The sequence below is a fragment of the Mizuhopecten yessoensis genome, unplaced genomic scaffold, assembly GCF_002113885.1.
Source record: "Mizuhopecten yessoensis strain PY_sf001 unplaced genomic scaffold, ASM211388v2 scaffold29, whole genome shotgun sequence".
NCBI lineage: Eukaryota > Metazoa > Mollusca > Bivalvia > Pectinida > Pectinidae > Mizuhopecten > Mizuhopecten yessoensis.
Genome location: NW_018403342.1, coordinates 159337 through 174255, shown reverse-complemented (window position 1 = coordinate 174255; position 14919 = coordinate 159337). Strand labels below are relative to the sequence as shown.

At 35.6% G+C, this 14919-nt stretch overlaps 2 protein-coding genes across 2 annotated transcripts in view; one reads left to right on the top strand and one right to left on the bottom strand.

Moving 5' to 3' along the window:
- Nucleotides 1-8078, top strand: part of LOC110442504 (serine/Arginine-related protein 53-like) — a 12180-nt gene extending 4102 nt beyond the window's left edge. The window contains exons 4-9 of the mRNA XM_021486548.1: nucleotides 623-712; nucleotides 1303-1339; nucleotides 1903-1954; nucleotides 2765-2913; nucleotides 4650-4775; nucleotides 7165-8078. Of these exons, the coding sequence (XP_021342223.1) occupies nucleotides 623-712; nucleotides 1303-1339; nucleotides 1903-1954; nucleotides 2765-2913; nucleotides 4650-4775; nucleotides 7165-7257 (547 nt within the window). The 3' untranslated portion in view covers nucleotides 7258-8078. The remainder of the gene's footprint in view (nucleotides 1-622; nucleotides 713-1302; nucleotides 1340-1902; nucleotides 1955-2764; nucleotides 2914-4649; nucleotides 4776-7164) is intronic.
- A 1244-nt stretch (nucleotides 8079-9322) lies between these two features.
- The window catches only part of LOC110440482 (alkaline ceramidase 3-like), a 54458-nt gene continuing 48861 nt past the window's right edge, over nucleotides 9323-14919 (bottom strand). Inside the window, exons 1-4 of the mRNA XM_021483930.1 lie at nucleotides 13571-13795; nucleotides 12603-12686; nucleotides 11375-11552; nucleotides 9323-10868 (exon numbers count right to left, since the gene is read on the bottom strand). Of these exons, the coding sequence (XP_021339605.1) occupies nucleotides 10066-10868; nucleotides 11375-11552; nucleotides 12603-12686 (1065 nt within the window). The 5' untranslated portion in view covers nucleotides 13571-13795 and the 3' untranslated portion in view covers nucleotides 9323-10065. Of the gene's footprint in view, nucleotides 10869-11374; nucleotides 11553-12602; nucleotides 12687-13570 lie in introns of the transcript that reaches the window.

Here is a 14919-nt window from a genome sequence, read left to right as displayed (position 1 = left end):
GCCATGATGAGCCCTTCTCACTGATCGTAATTATGATCAATAAAAGGTATCTAATTATGTCTTTCACCAGGAGATATGCACCAGCGGTTATTAAACATCGAATTACTTATTAATTGATATGTTTTGTAAGCAAGTAAATGTTAATGTAAAATATTGCTAAAATGAATTGATGTATGCCGATATGCACACACGTGTGTCATGTGTGATCAGATAATTCAAAGAAAACAAGCAACAAAATACACATTTTACGTAGTTTCTTCTTGGTTTTAAATATCATTTTACATCAATGAAAAAAAATCATAGAAATATATTTTAAAAAAAAATATTCAGAGATCGATTTTCGGAGCATGAACATCGTTTTTTTCCAGATTTTTTGGGTGCGCAAAATATTCGAGTAGAAGCTTTTTCCCGATTTTCAGCCTCAAAAAGTACCCGCGCAAATTACACAGGTGCGCAAATTACATGGGTTTTTACGGTAACTAATTCAGTTTTTCTTATACAATAACTACCCATCCATGGCGTTACAACATAAGAAGTAACACTTAGTTATTATATACATATTAAATTTCACACTTTATTTAAATAATTTATAATGATTATTATTTGCTTCGTTATCAACTAGGAGATCAAGATCGCTGGACAGAGTAAAAAGCTCCAGCAGATACAACTCTGCCAGCCCATCTTCCTCATCAAGAGGGAAGGACGGTAAAGAGTAAGTCAATCTCATTAAGTCATACAAGTTGTTTTTCAAGAAACATGATTTTTTTTTATGACAAAATCAATACATCAATTCAGGGTTAGACCCTTACCGCTTTTGCAAAAATAAAAATAAAAATGGCAAAACAGCCTTGTTATCAGGCAAACATCAACGTTCTGAAATTAAAGCTCTTTATAGTACATTATATATTTCACTCATACGACAGAATACACTGTGCTTCACACTCGTGAAAATATTGATATCCTGCTGAGAATATGATACGCAATGGGAAGCCATTGAATTTCTTCTATATACATGTACTGTATTAATATTGAAAATCACAGCTACTAAGTAACCAACAGATTTCTACCCTCTTTATATAGAATATTGGCATGAGTAACGTTATTTCTGTAGCCTAGAATAATCCACATTTGACAATAGAGTATATCATTGTTACATTAATTTCAAAGAAAAATTGAATTTGTATACCATTTTGAATAGGAGTTTATACAAGAACAAGTGGCTGACAATATTGTTTTTAAAAGTGTACATCAGGAAAGTCTTCATCATATATACTAGACTAATTAGAATGTATCTTTTTTCAGAGATCCTGCTGAAATGATTCCCGGTTTCCATGATATGGTAAGAAAGACTTATTCACAATACAATGGCATGGTGGCCTTGCATGATTCTGTGAATCCTTGCTGTTTACCCAGAACTGGGTTTCTTTTTGAAATAAGAAAAATGAAGGTTATAGGTTTCATTGTCAATATGAAGTGAAGAGCTGAACAGACTCGTACCATGAGCAGGATAGCTCTTAAGTCATTGTAAATATGTGTAAATGTAACGTGTTAATACTTCCATGACAGTAGAACAAATACCTTTCTTTCATTTTCTTTAATTATTCAGTTTTTACAATACTATGATATTGTTGCTGTAAAGAAAAGCTTATTAGAATGGGTTTTTTGAAAATCCAAACAAAATCATTGTATCAGGTATATCTATTTAAGAAAACATACAGTATACTGTGCACAATGTAGGTAAAACAAAATAAACACAATATGGTATGCTTGTGATCAGGTGTCCTTTTATCTTCCCTGAAAAAAATACAAAACACAAGAGTTGTTTACTGGAATTACACATAATCTAAACACTTTCACCCAATTGTTATTTTCCTAAATATAGAACACATGTTTTACTTGTAGACACCTGCTGAGAAGAGCAAACTGAGGCTGCAGTTGGCTCTGAAGGCTGCTGGTAAGTAAGAAAAGAAATTGTTGATTTGCTGACATAAAAATCTCTGTCAAACAGCTTAATTTGTTTAAAATGGATTTTTCATGTTCATATTAATATTTGGATTCAAACACTCATATATTTTTACCAAAACCCACTTCCATGAAGTTTGGGTATACATGTATTTGCTTTGTCCTCACAACTGTCCATCCATATCATGCTGATTTCGGTTTCCGGAGCATATCTCAACCGCTGTTTCACAAATGAGTGTCCAACTTTTCGTAAAGTTTCATCACATAGACAGTGTGTCGCATCTATAAACAAGGTCATTTTACCTTTAACCTTGACCTCAAGGTACTGAAATAATGGTTTCCAGAGCATATCTCTGCTGCTGTGTCATGAATTGGAATCAAATGTTTATAGGTACATCATGGGAAGGTGGTGTGTCACAACCTAAAAGGTTGTCACTGACCTCATTTGACCTATGACCTTGACTTCAAGCTCTAAAATTAGTGTATTTCAGGTTTATGCAGCTTCAGTTTCATGAATTCACAGGCTCCAGACTATGTAGATACATGTATGTGGGGAGTGGGGGTATCTGTGAAGCATTTGCTTTGAGTGAAATGTAGTTCACACTTAATGAAAACAATCTAGCCTTTTTGACAAAGCAAAACGCATAATACATTTGTGACATCAAAGATACAAATGTAGTAACAGTGAAGCGTTAAATATAACACCACTAATTTGGTTTTGGTGCATCATCACCAAAGTTTGCATAGTTGAAATAAATGCTGTACAGGTCATACATATTTAACTATTCCTTTTGGTGCACAGCTGCAGCAGACGAGAGGATCAAGGATCAGATTAAGGAGAGTCAGTTTGGCGGAGCGTCCACAGTGGAGGACCAGATGAAATTCTCCAGTGCAGTCAAAGACATTGAGAGCTCCAGTTTTGTGCCAACAAGTTTCAAGTCCAACAGATCAGTAGGTTTTGAACCCAACTTATGAGGACAATCACATCATCATAATGGGACATGGGGCAAGATTTATACCAGATTAAACTGTCATACATATATATAAAGGAGTCTTCATAAAACATGTTAGGATAAATCCTTTGACTGATTTAAAAAACTCAATTGCTTTCCAACATGTTGAGCTTATTTCATGTTGCTGCGTTGTGATGTGATTTTGCGGTTGTTAAAGTTGACACAATTTTGGCACAGTTCGTCACATTCTGCTTCCTTTCAAATCAAGCCATCAGGTGAATGGTTGTGTGTAATATGTTCAGTATCATCAACAAAGATTATCACAAAATAAGAGGTTGTTCTGGTGCACTTTTGCAACACACATTATGTTATTTACATAACTGCACAATTAATATCATTTTTGTTGGGAAATCTTACCAGATATTAACAGCAAACAGCAGAATCACAATGGGTAACCCATTCAAAATGGCGCTGAACCTTGTCGTAAAGTGCAACGTCATTAGAACCTGGCGTCAAACATTTCTACGTAGAAATATTTGTATCATGTTACTTTAAAAAGTGTAATAAATAGAATAATTCAATGGTCTTCTAATGTGAATACCATATACATGTATATTTGTCAGTCGTATGGCAGAATATTATCAGACTCTTTCATGCCCAGGGGTGTAGGATAGGGAAATTCCACCCGAGGGTTTTCAAATTTTGCTAAACCCGAGGCTTTGCCGAGGGTTTTGCCAAATTTGAAAATCCAGAGGTTGGAGTTTCCCGATCCTACACCCCTGGGCATGAAAGAGTATTTTTTTCTCATTCCCACTACCAGAATAAGCTCAGAAACCATCAAAATGCGATTGGACTGGCTACCGTTTTGAAAATATCAACTTTCCCCTTAGCATTTTAGACAAAAACAAATCTGTCAGTGCGATTAAGCATACCCCATACATGTATATGCAAACAAGGTTTGCGCAGAAAAAATAATTTCATCTTTGTAACATGTAAGGTAAATACTTCGGAAAAGGTTTTAGTTTCATCACGTTGCATTTTCTGCATTGCGGCATCAGAGTTTTTCCAAGCTCGTGACCTCACGTCATTGTTGAGCCATTGTGACTTCACGTCATGTGAAATGGGATGTTTGATAGAAATTTCCTACCCTGGATAGCTCTATCTTACACACAAGGAAATGAGAGAACTTTATTTTCCATCGCGCAATTGTGAAAATTGTCAATATTCTGCCATACTTGTAACCTCTCTCTCAGAAGATGACATCATTACCAAATTGTTGACAAACAGCTTTGCTACCCTTTCCTGTTAATGATGGTTTCATTCAGTTTGTACTATCATTAGTTAGACATAATAAATGTTAGAATATCAAAATGATAGTTCTCCCAGGACGAGTACTTGTAGTAGGCACATGGTAGCTATCATTTGTTCAGCAACATATTGTGTGGTAAATATAAACCCATGTTCTTTTCCTAAAAGACATTTGGCATTCTAATACAACATAATATATTTTTTCTCTAAAATTGTCTAGTACCACTACTACCTGTACTGAAGAAAGTAGACAATAAAGTGCAAACTACAGGCATGGTTCCAGGATTTCTTGCTGAAGGCAGAAATAAGCGTTGTTCTTTGGAAATGTTAGCACAAACAAAACATTATAACTAAGAATCTAAATGTAGTTTTATATTATTGTTAATACTAATGATACTGGTATAATGAATCAATTTATTTTCAAAGGAGCGCTCCGCTGCAGATGACAAGAAGGATGACTTCCTGTTTGGGACTGCTGGTGAGATCCGAGCTGACATGACCCCACGGAAACCTCTCATCATACATGACCTGAACACGCTGTCTCACCCAAATGTATGTCACCATATTGTACCCAGATCATTTACCTGTTACTCTGTCATACCAAGGTCATTTACCTGTTACTCTGTCATACCAAGGTCATTAACATATACATGTAACATTGATGCACCAAGGTCATTTACATTTGTCACCTTGCCATATCAAGGTCATATACATATGTCTGTCTGTCATACCAAGGCCATTTACATATTTCACATTGCCATATCAAGGACATATGTCTACCTGTCATACCAAGGTCATTTGTATGTCACCTTGCCATACCAAGGTCATTTACATATGTCACCTTGACATACCAAGGTCATTTACATGTCTACTTGTCATACCAAGGTCATTTACATTTGTCACCTTTCCATACGATAAGGTCAACTTATATAATTAACCAACTTAGTTTGTGGGGGTTTTCCAAGAAGGGATGTAGTTGACATTCCCTCCTCATCTGTCTGATCCAAAAGGAAAAGAAATGTACACTTTGCAGCATCCTCAATATCCAGGGGTTACGCTCACTTTCCCTCTATGCACCCCTGGAATATGTCATAGCAAAAATGAAGGCACACGGCTAGCTATTTGATTGGTGTAAAAAAACCTGACCAATCACTAGTCTGATACTTGTCCTTTGAAGATTTTTATGTACATCAAAGGACCAAACTAGGGGTGTAGAGAGCGAAAGTGAGCCTAACCCCTGGATATCGAGGATGACTTTCCAGTGACTTGATCAGTGTCCTTGGGCTGCTATGCAGTGTCGCATAAACAATAACAATGTCACAAATACATGGCAAAGGCAAAACTGAGGGTGTTTTCCTGTGTTTTCTCTAATCTAATGATTGAAATATTTTCACATGTGCAGTGTACTACTTTGGTTAACATATGAAAAAAACTGAAACTTGTCCCTTCCCATTTGTCGTTTGTATAAAACTCCCTAAAATGTGTTGCATTATAATCCCATGTAATGATAATTTGTTCAATATCATGCATAATGGTTAGCCCAAGTTTCCTCTGGCCCCGTAGACTTCCATGTTTTCACATAGCAGTGCACTCTAAGCCCAACACCAGACATCTATTTGTCAAAATGTCTAAGTCTGGTGTCAGGGCTAGAGGAAACTCGGGCTAGCATAATGGTGTCCTTTGAGTATAGAACTCTCCCACCAAGTCTTCCTAATACTGCTAGCCACATTAAAATTGTGTAATTTACATAACTGTATAAATCACACAAAAATATCCATGTAAAACTTCTTGCTAAAAAAAGTTTTAAGAACACTTGAGGTTGAATTTTGCTCTTCAAAAAAACTGCTTAAGTGTGTTCTATTCAAGACTTGTTTATGATGTCGTCCCTTCGAATGAAGGGAGACATATTGTATTAGTTCTGGTTCTTCTAATATGATCTTATGGCCGTAATTTTTAAACTGTTAATGATATCTTGATGAAACTTACAGTATACCTGCATCACCAATAGATGATGCGAGTGCACTGCCATTAGGTCATTGTGACCTTGACCCAAAGGTCAAAGATGTGCAAAATTTTCAGGAACATTTATCCAGGCTGTAACTTTTTAACCGTTAAAAATATCTTGATGAAACTCGCAGTGTAACAGCATCACCTACAGATGATGTACAATACATTGTCATTAGGTCATTGTGGCCTTTACCTCAAAGTCAAAGTCAAAGTTGATTGTTTCGAACATTTAAAGGTGTATGTCAAGGTGATGCCAACGGTCCCGCACTAATTTTGCTTAAACTTAGTATTCAAGTATATGATAGCGTTGTAAACTCTATCCAAGCACCATTTGCGACTATGGCGTCAGTTTTGAGGACTTCTGTAATGGTCCCCATTACAATTAGAACTTCTGCATATGTGCAGTTAATAATTTAGCAGTAGGCAGTTTTTCTAATAATAAGGTAAAATAAGTGCTAAGTCAAAGAAATCCAGATAAAACTTGCAGTATATTTGCATCACCCACAGACCATTTACAGTGCACTGCCTTCAAAATTTTCAGGAATATCTTGTCCGTGTTGTAACTTTTAAACCGTTAAAAGGGTGGACATAATTTTTCTTTCACAAAAACAATTCTCTAATGTAACTTAAATTACACATCACATCAATTTAGTACTGTAATGTCCAAAACTAAAATTAAATGTTAAGCTGTTGAACGATTGAGAAGAAAAAATAAACCTACACATTTTTGCTATTTAGATACTTAGGCTACAAGTATATGGACAATAATCTAAATTCTGATGTTAGTTTTTAAAAGAAAACAAAACATTACATACAGTGCTGTTTAAAGTTTTCAGGTTTATTATTGCTGTAGAATTGTTTACTTTGTTGTTTTCATTTGTCATCTGAAATACGTTACATACCCATTTAGGTATACACATATTTATAATTCCAGTTACATGTTGACCCAGAAGAAAAGATGAAGCGCTGGATGGAACGTCTAGCAATGCTACGGAAGAAGAAACTGGAGGGAGAGGCCATAGATTGAAAATACAAAATATTGTGGACATTATGATTTACAATGAACTATTGATAATAGAGCTGGAAAATGTGCAGAAGATTCTTATTTTAAACACTGGCATTTGTTGAGAATGATGTTTTGGATTTTAACATCTTTGTAAATCAACAGATGAATATGTGCATATGTTACTGGCTTAACAGAAAAAAACACAAATTGTAATGGGGACAGACTAGGATTCGAACCCAGGACCTTCATACTCTAACCGAGCAACTGAGTCACAGGTAGACATACAAACTAGGATATTATATCTGCGAGATATAAATTAAAGATTTCATTTAGCCAGTAGTTTTTAAAGCAGATATAAATGTAATAAAAGTAAGATATCAGCCAAATATATAATAGAATATTTCACCAGCAATGTTATTGATCGGAGTCAACCAACATATGTAGATATGGAGAATATGTAAATAATAATTCAGGGGTGTAGATCTAGAATTACGTATATACAAACCAAGGCTCTGGATGTTGCGAGACTTACTTCAAATACTAGTAGTGGACAAGAGTGTTTCACGCGTGATACATGTGTCTTGTACATGTTTATGGTAAATTGATTCTCCCACACAGTGCTATATGATGATTAAATCTGGAGCCATTTTTTGGTTGATAAATATAGTAACTTTTCAACTTTTCATTTGTTGATCTCAATGACTTTGAAAATGGTACTAGTATTCTGCTATACCTGGGATAGAAACTGATGAAACAACAGATTCTTTGAAAACTAAAACTGGTCTTCAGAATCTATGAATGTGTCCAGTTAATTTTTGTAAATAAAATGAACTTTGCCCATCATAATTGTTGTGTTACTCATTTTAACTGGGGAAAAAACCAGCACACAATGTACTTCTTTGAGTCTGTGACATGAAAAATGTCGAAACTAGTTGTTGACGTCACTAAGTATACCTGAAAGGTTATATGATGGTCAGACAATAACTGTTTACATATAATTATCACAAATAAAACAAGAGGTCCAATGGGCCTGCATCGCTCACCTGATATTAATCTCACACTTGTAGCCTTAAAAGTGATCTTTAACAAAGCTACAGCCAAAATATCAGTATTTATGATTAAAAGTCATTCAAAAGAACCTGTTAAAAGATTCAAAAACATTTCACCCCTTTAAACTTGAAAGTCGAACAAGGTCATTATGTTGAACAAACTTTATAGCCCCTCATCTCAGGATGCAATTTGCAAAATATCACCACTCTTATCATTTTGTTTATTAAAATTAGGTAATTTAAATGTTTAAACCAGGTACATATTTGACAAAATGTGACCTTGAAGGTGGGTCAAGGTCATTCACATGAAAAAGTTTGATAGCCCTTCATCCAAGCATGCTACTGGCTAATTATCAACATTCTGGGACTCATGGTTATTCAGAAGAAGTTGTTTAAAAGATTTTAAACAAATTTGACCCCTGTGACCTTTAATATAACAACGTCATGGTCATTCGATTTACGAATCTTGGTAGCCCTTGATCCCAGCATAATACTGGCCAGATATACACATTCTAGTAGTCTGGTTATCCAGACTAAATAATATGGTTATTCAGAAGTCATTTTAAAGTTTCAAACATATTTGACCCCTGTGGCCTTATATATAAGTCAATAACATTCATTTAAACAAACATGGTAGCCCTTCATCCTAGTCTGCTACTGACTAAATATCAACATCCTTGGCATTTAGGTTATTTCAGAAGAAGTTGTTTAAAGTTTTTAACATATTTGACCCCTGTGACATTAAGCTTGAATTTGGGTGGAGGTCATTCATTTGAAAAAACTTGGTAGCCCTTCATCTCAGCATGCTACTGGTCAAATATCATCACCCTGGGCATTTTGGTTATTCAGAAAAGTTGTTTTAAGATTTTTTAAGACAATTGACCCTGGCCCTGTGACCTTGAATATAAGTGAAGGTCATTCATTTGAACAAATTTGGTAGCCCTTCATTCGAGCATGCTACTGGCTAGATATCAACATTCTTTGCCTTATGTTTATTCAGAAGAAGTCGTTTAAATGTTTCAAACATATTTGACCCCTGTGACCTTGAATATAAGCCAAGGTCATTAATTTCAACAAACTTGGAATCCTTTCATCCAAGCATACTACTGGTCAGATATCAACACCCTGGACCTTTTGGTTATTCAGAAGAAGTCGTTTAAAGGGATGCCGCGCTAAGGAATAAGCTCACTTGGCCTTTGAATTTTTAAAGTAAAATATTGTGTATCTGAAGACAAAGACAAATTGTTTAGTTCCTGTTCAGCTTCTTCTGAGTTGATGAGATGAGAGCCATTAGACTGATCAGTTTATTCAAACTTATAACAAAGAAAGGACATGACAGGTAAGGTGTTGGTGTTAAATGAAACATGTTACAATTACACATGCAACTGACTGTATGAAATCTGGACCACAGGAAGTGTGTCTGTATTGCTCTGGAAGCAGCATCTCCCATTCATTACATCCTAATACTGTACTACATTATGTATGATGTGTCTCTCCCTTTGCTAGTACAGTGTCAGTGTATTTCATGACGTAAAAATGTTCCCTGCATAGAACCATTCGTGGGTTTTTTTTGGCTGTTACGGAACCATGAAAATATATACACTGTACAAGTTTACATGATATACTTGTCTACTATTTGTTTATATACTTGTATTAGGTATATCCACAAAAGTTTGTATTGACAACAATCTAAATAGATTTAAAACAAAGTAGCCACGTACGTATCATGTCATACAGTAACTGGCAGCTGTTTATCACAAATAAAATAACTACATATATTTCAAGTAAAATATTGTGTATTTAAAGACAAAGAAAAATTGTCAAGTTCCTGGTCAGCCTCTTCTGAGTTGATGAGTTGAGGGCGATTACACTGATCTGTTGATGTCTCTGTACAAGATGTATTGTCACAGCTACAAGCCAGACTTTCTGGTGACACATCACAACACACTGGGCATGTAAATCTGTCACATGTTAACCGTTTATCTTTAGAGTTTTTATTTGCTGCCACTGAACAAATATCAGGCATGCTGAATTCTATTTCAGTGAACTCACAATCTTCTTTATGAGATATCTTTTTTTGTTCCAAACGTTCCTGCTCATGGTTTGTTTCATCGTCTTTATCAAAACAATACTTTCCTTTAGATGAAGATGACATGTGATGAACTTCTTTCCTATTTGAGGATAGAAGAGATGTTGTTTCTGTATGAATATCTTTACGTATTAAATCCCTTCTATGTACAGGTTTGTGTACTTGTATCTTTCTACTTCCAACACACTGATCAATCAGGTTTCCACAATTACCTCTTTTAAAAGGTGAATCAACCACGTTGTCATTCTTGTATATTGACTTGAAATGTTCGTTCCTTTCAGATTCTTTTTGAACATATTGAGGTTTACTCTCTTCATCATCCAAAGTTTGGATTTGTTTCCTTGAAAAAATACTTCCCTTATCTAGAGGACTATTTTGTGATCTTAAGTTCAGGTTTTCTTTGAGATCTTCTTCATCTGAATCATCAGAAGAAATGATTCCCTCATCGTCTTTAAATGTCAATTGTACAGGAGTTTTTAGTTTACCGTGGTGATCTAAAATAAAAAAGTATTATTGTTCAAACGGAATTGAATTAGTTATCTGGCAATGTAAATAAACTGCTGAAACAATACAAATGAGAATTTGCTCCGTCTCCCCACTTAGGAATAAAAAACAACAAGACCTAATAGGATAAAAGGGAAAACTGTTAAATAAAACCATCATAATAAATTATGGATCAAGTTCTAAATTTTCACTAAATCTAGTATAAAAAGCATCCCTGGGCCATGGAGATTTTAATAACAAGTAATTTTATTTAACTTAACAATTGTATTCCCTGTCTCCTACTGCTCCTGGGGCAAAGCAACAGGGCCCTACATGTACAACTACTTGACATATTTTAACTTACTTTGGTATAAGAAATGCATGAAAAATAATTACATCACTTCTAGCTAAAAACATTTTGCCAACACCTTTAGATAAGACGAGAGAAGTATAGGCCCCATGACCTAAACAAAATGAGAACCCTATATAGTGGAATAAAGTGTGATACAAAAGTAACCTGTTTGATTCTGTGACTTGAAGAAAGACTTAATGTCACTCTGCTTTGTGCATGTCTTGAGTTGAGGTGGAGGTGGAGAGTTCTGGGTCAACAGAAATGGTTGGTTGTCCCTCGTGATTTCCCTCAGAGGAGTGGAGGAGGCCTTGTGCTTTTTAATGGGTTTTTGAACTGGTGATGCCTGCAGTAAAACAACCAAAATCACATTCATGAAAACACTGTCTATAAGAGTTAAATTTAAACATGTAAAGTCATAAATGGCTCATCAACATTTTTATATTTTTTTGTTTCATGACTGAGTTGATATATTTTTACATCTAGAATATGGCATTAACTGATCAGTTTTATGATAATCATTTAATTAACTAATTATGTAACTAAAGCAATGTTAAAATACAGTTGAAAATACATCTCCATTTTTAAAGTAAAATAACTCCTTCCAACAGACTCTACCCAATTCTCAACTTGTTTCCCTAAACATGTATCAGAGTCCTGCTGGATCAGTGGCGGATCCAGAGGGGTTTATTGGGCTTCAGGAAACCCCCCCAGCCGGAGAAGTTTCTTTAAAAATCATGTATTTTCACCATTTTCCTCAATTTTGTCCCACTTGGAAACCCCCCCAGGAAATTTGGAAACCCCCTTAGATAGGTCTCTGGATCCGCCACTGTGGATAGCAAGACAGCAAATGAAGTAAACTATAGAAATTGAAGAAAAGTATTATTGGAATTTGGAAGGATACATTTGTACAAAAATACCAGACTGTTTCAATGGTATATAAGTTAATCTGATCAAATTTGTCTCTTCCATTTCATCAGTTAGCTAAACATATGTAGTTATATATAGAGCTAGAACACAGAAAGAAGTCTTATTCTGCTCATTTAGTCCCATATTAGTCTCCTAATACAGCCATGCAGGGGGAAGTGAGTGGGCTGGGAAGGGTGTATATACATGTACACTATATTTTTTCCCAGTCAAGTTAGTTAAAGTTATTTTTTTTAAATTAATTTCTATAATCCCATTATATTATATTATTTTCCATTTCACATAAAAAAACCATTTGAAGACTCCTGTTGCCAGTCTCCTGAGCGTCCTTATTTTCCTTTGGCTTCAAGTTCCCTAATCTTTCCGATTCATTATCTGGGTCATGTTCGAAAGTATCAGTATATAAACATTTTTTTATAGAACAGGAAGTAGTCACTCTTGTTAACGTTATTTGCCTTAATGTACAAACCTTTCTCTTGTTCCTGGTAGTTAGCCATTCTTCACATTTCGCAGGAACACTCTTAACTGTACTCTCTTTCCTTATTCCACTCATCTAAAACACCGCAATCAAAATGAATAAAATTACAAAATCTTTATTACTTAGGGATCCTGTGCAATGGATTCAGTATATAAATTTCATTTTTGACACAACTCTAGCACACCTGGGCCTCACCACTTGTATTCCATTGACCAGTTCACAGGTAAGCTCAGCCAGTTAGAACGATAGTATGACAATCTGAAATCCAGGGTTCGAATCACGGTCTATAGTCCCTCTGAATATTAACAATCAAAAATACTACTGTTGATTTTCGTGTTTTTTTTATTCATACTTATTATTTTTCATGAAAGTCCCAAAAGGTATAATTTTCTTTTCAGAAATTATTAAAGCTATAGCTATAGTGATGCCATCAAAATCGTTTTCCAGTGCATGCAGAGATTTTTTTTGGCAGTGGTACAAAATAATGTACATACTCATGCCCGGAATCCTCAAGTTAAGTGGCCATGGGGGGATGCATCTATAGGTATATATATCTACCTAAAATTAAAGGGGGTTGTACTATACACATCAGTACATTATGTGTATAGTAAATCCCCAATTTAATTCAAAGCCAATGCCTCACCTGTGCAAAGTACTATACTGTGCAGAGGTGTTTGAGTTATTTGACACTTGCATCTGTGATACAGTGCATGTGTCCTTAGCTGTACTAGACTTGGCCCTTCAATGTATTACATGTCAAGGTGTGTTTTACGGGGGCTTGGTGGCCAATCGTCAACGCAGGCAACTGATCCAAGCACACTAGGGAACTCCCACAGCTACAATGTATATATTTTTTATTGTGTTTGGAATGACAAACAATAATATATACATTATTGTGCCATAATTCCTATAGTATATAGTGTTACCAATGGATATTGTGAGGGAGGGGAGATGCCTACCTCAGTTTCATTTCTTATGATCAGCTGATAAGGTGTTTTTGTTTACTTACGATTATAACTCCCGCCTCTTCCGTAATGAGTTTTCTCCCCTTGGGGTGCGTTCGAACAGGAAACTGCAATTGTCACATCTCGGCAGATAAAGGGTACCGGACTCGGCCAAGGTTAGCCAAATGCAGGAAACTGTAATAGAATAGAACGTTTTCAAGTGGTGCTGAAAATATGTTATACATATCGTAAATTGCAATTGTTTATGCTGCAATTTGGATATTGACTTCACCTCTATTGAAACTAAATAACCTCTGCTTAAATATAGGCCTATTATATTATATAGGGCTGATGTAAAATTAAAGTTCGCGAGTGACGACAACGATCCCTTTAAAATTATCACATTTTATTGTCTTCGCTATACTATTGGCATTAATGTCTAATGCAAATAAATATACCATGATACGACAAATATACCATGATACGACAAATAAACAAGTCCCCTAATAGATGCTGTAGTCACCTACAATTTCAACCCCCTGATAAGTCATTAAAGACCTCAATTCAAAATCGGAACTTATTAAGTATTTGTATATATTGAACTTGTACATTGGCTATTCAAAAACACATAGCCAGGTAAACGTAGTCGAACATAAGGCATTAAGGCCGATGTCTTTTTAACAAGAGGCCCCGAGGGCTTGTATCGCTCATGTGTTTCTTTTGTTACATGAAACTGTCATGTAGGTAACTTAAGACCGTATTTGGTAACTAGAACACAGGACATTTTAACATCTCTTAAATGGTTTTGAAGATACTGTTCGTTTAAAATTTGAAATTTAAATTTCAAAACTTTTAACCCACGTTGACCTTTGACTCCGGCTAGCACTTAAAGTTGAACTTTGACCGCATGGCCCCGCCCTCTGCCCTCTGCCCCCTGCCCCCTGCCCCCTGCTCCCAGGGGATCCAAACACACCACTTATTCAAAATTGAGTCCCCTTGCCCAAGGATGCTCAAGACTAAATTATGATAAAATCCCTCTATCGGTAGAAGAAGAATGGTTTTCCTCTATTTCCTCTATTGGGCCGTTCAGTACTACTAGCGTCTTAAAGGAAAATTGACGGACGGACAGACGGATGACAGACGAAGGACGATGGATGCTGTGGTATGGCATAAGCTCACCATGGTCCTTCGGACCGGGTGAGCTAAATATACCAATTTTATAAGTAGGGTGTGTTTTGTTTGGTCAGGACTATTTTTTATTGACAGAAACAAAGCCTGCGCTTATTACCCAGAGTCAGGTCGACAACATCAATTATTACCCAGAGTCAGGTGTGACAACATCAATTATTACCCAGAGTCAGGTC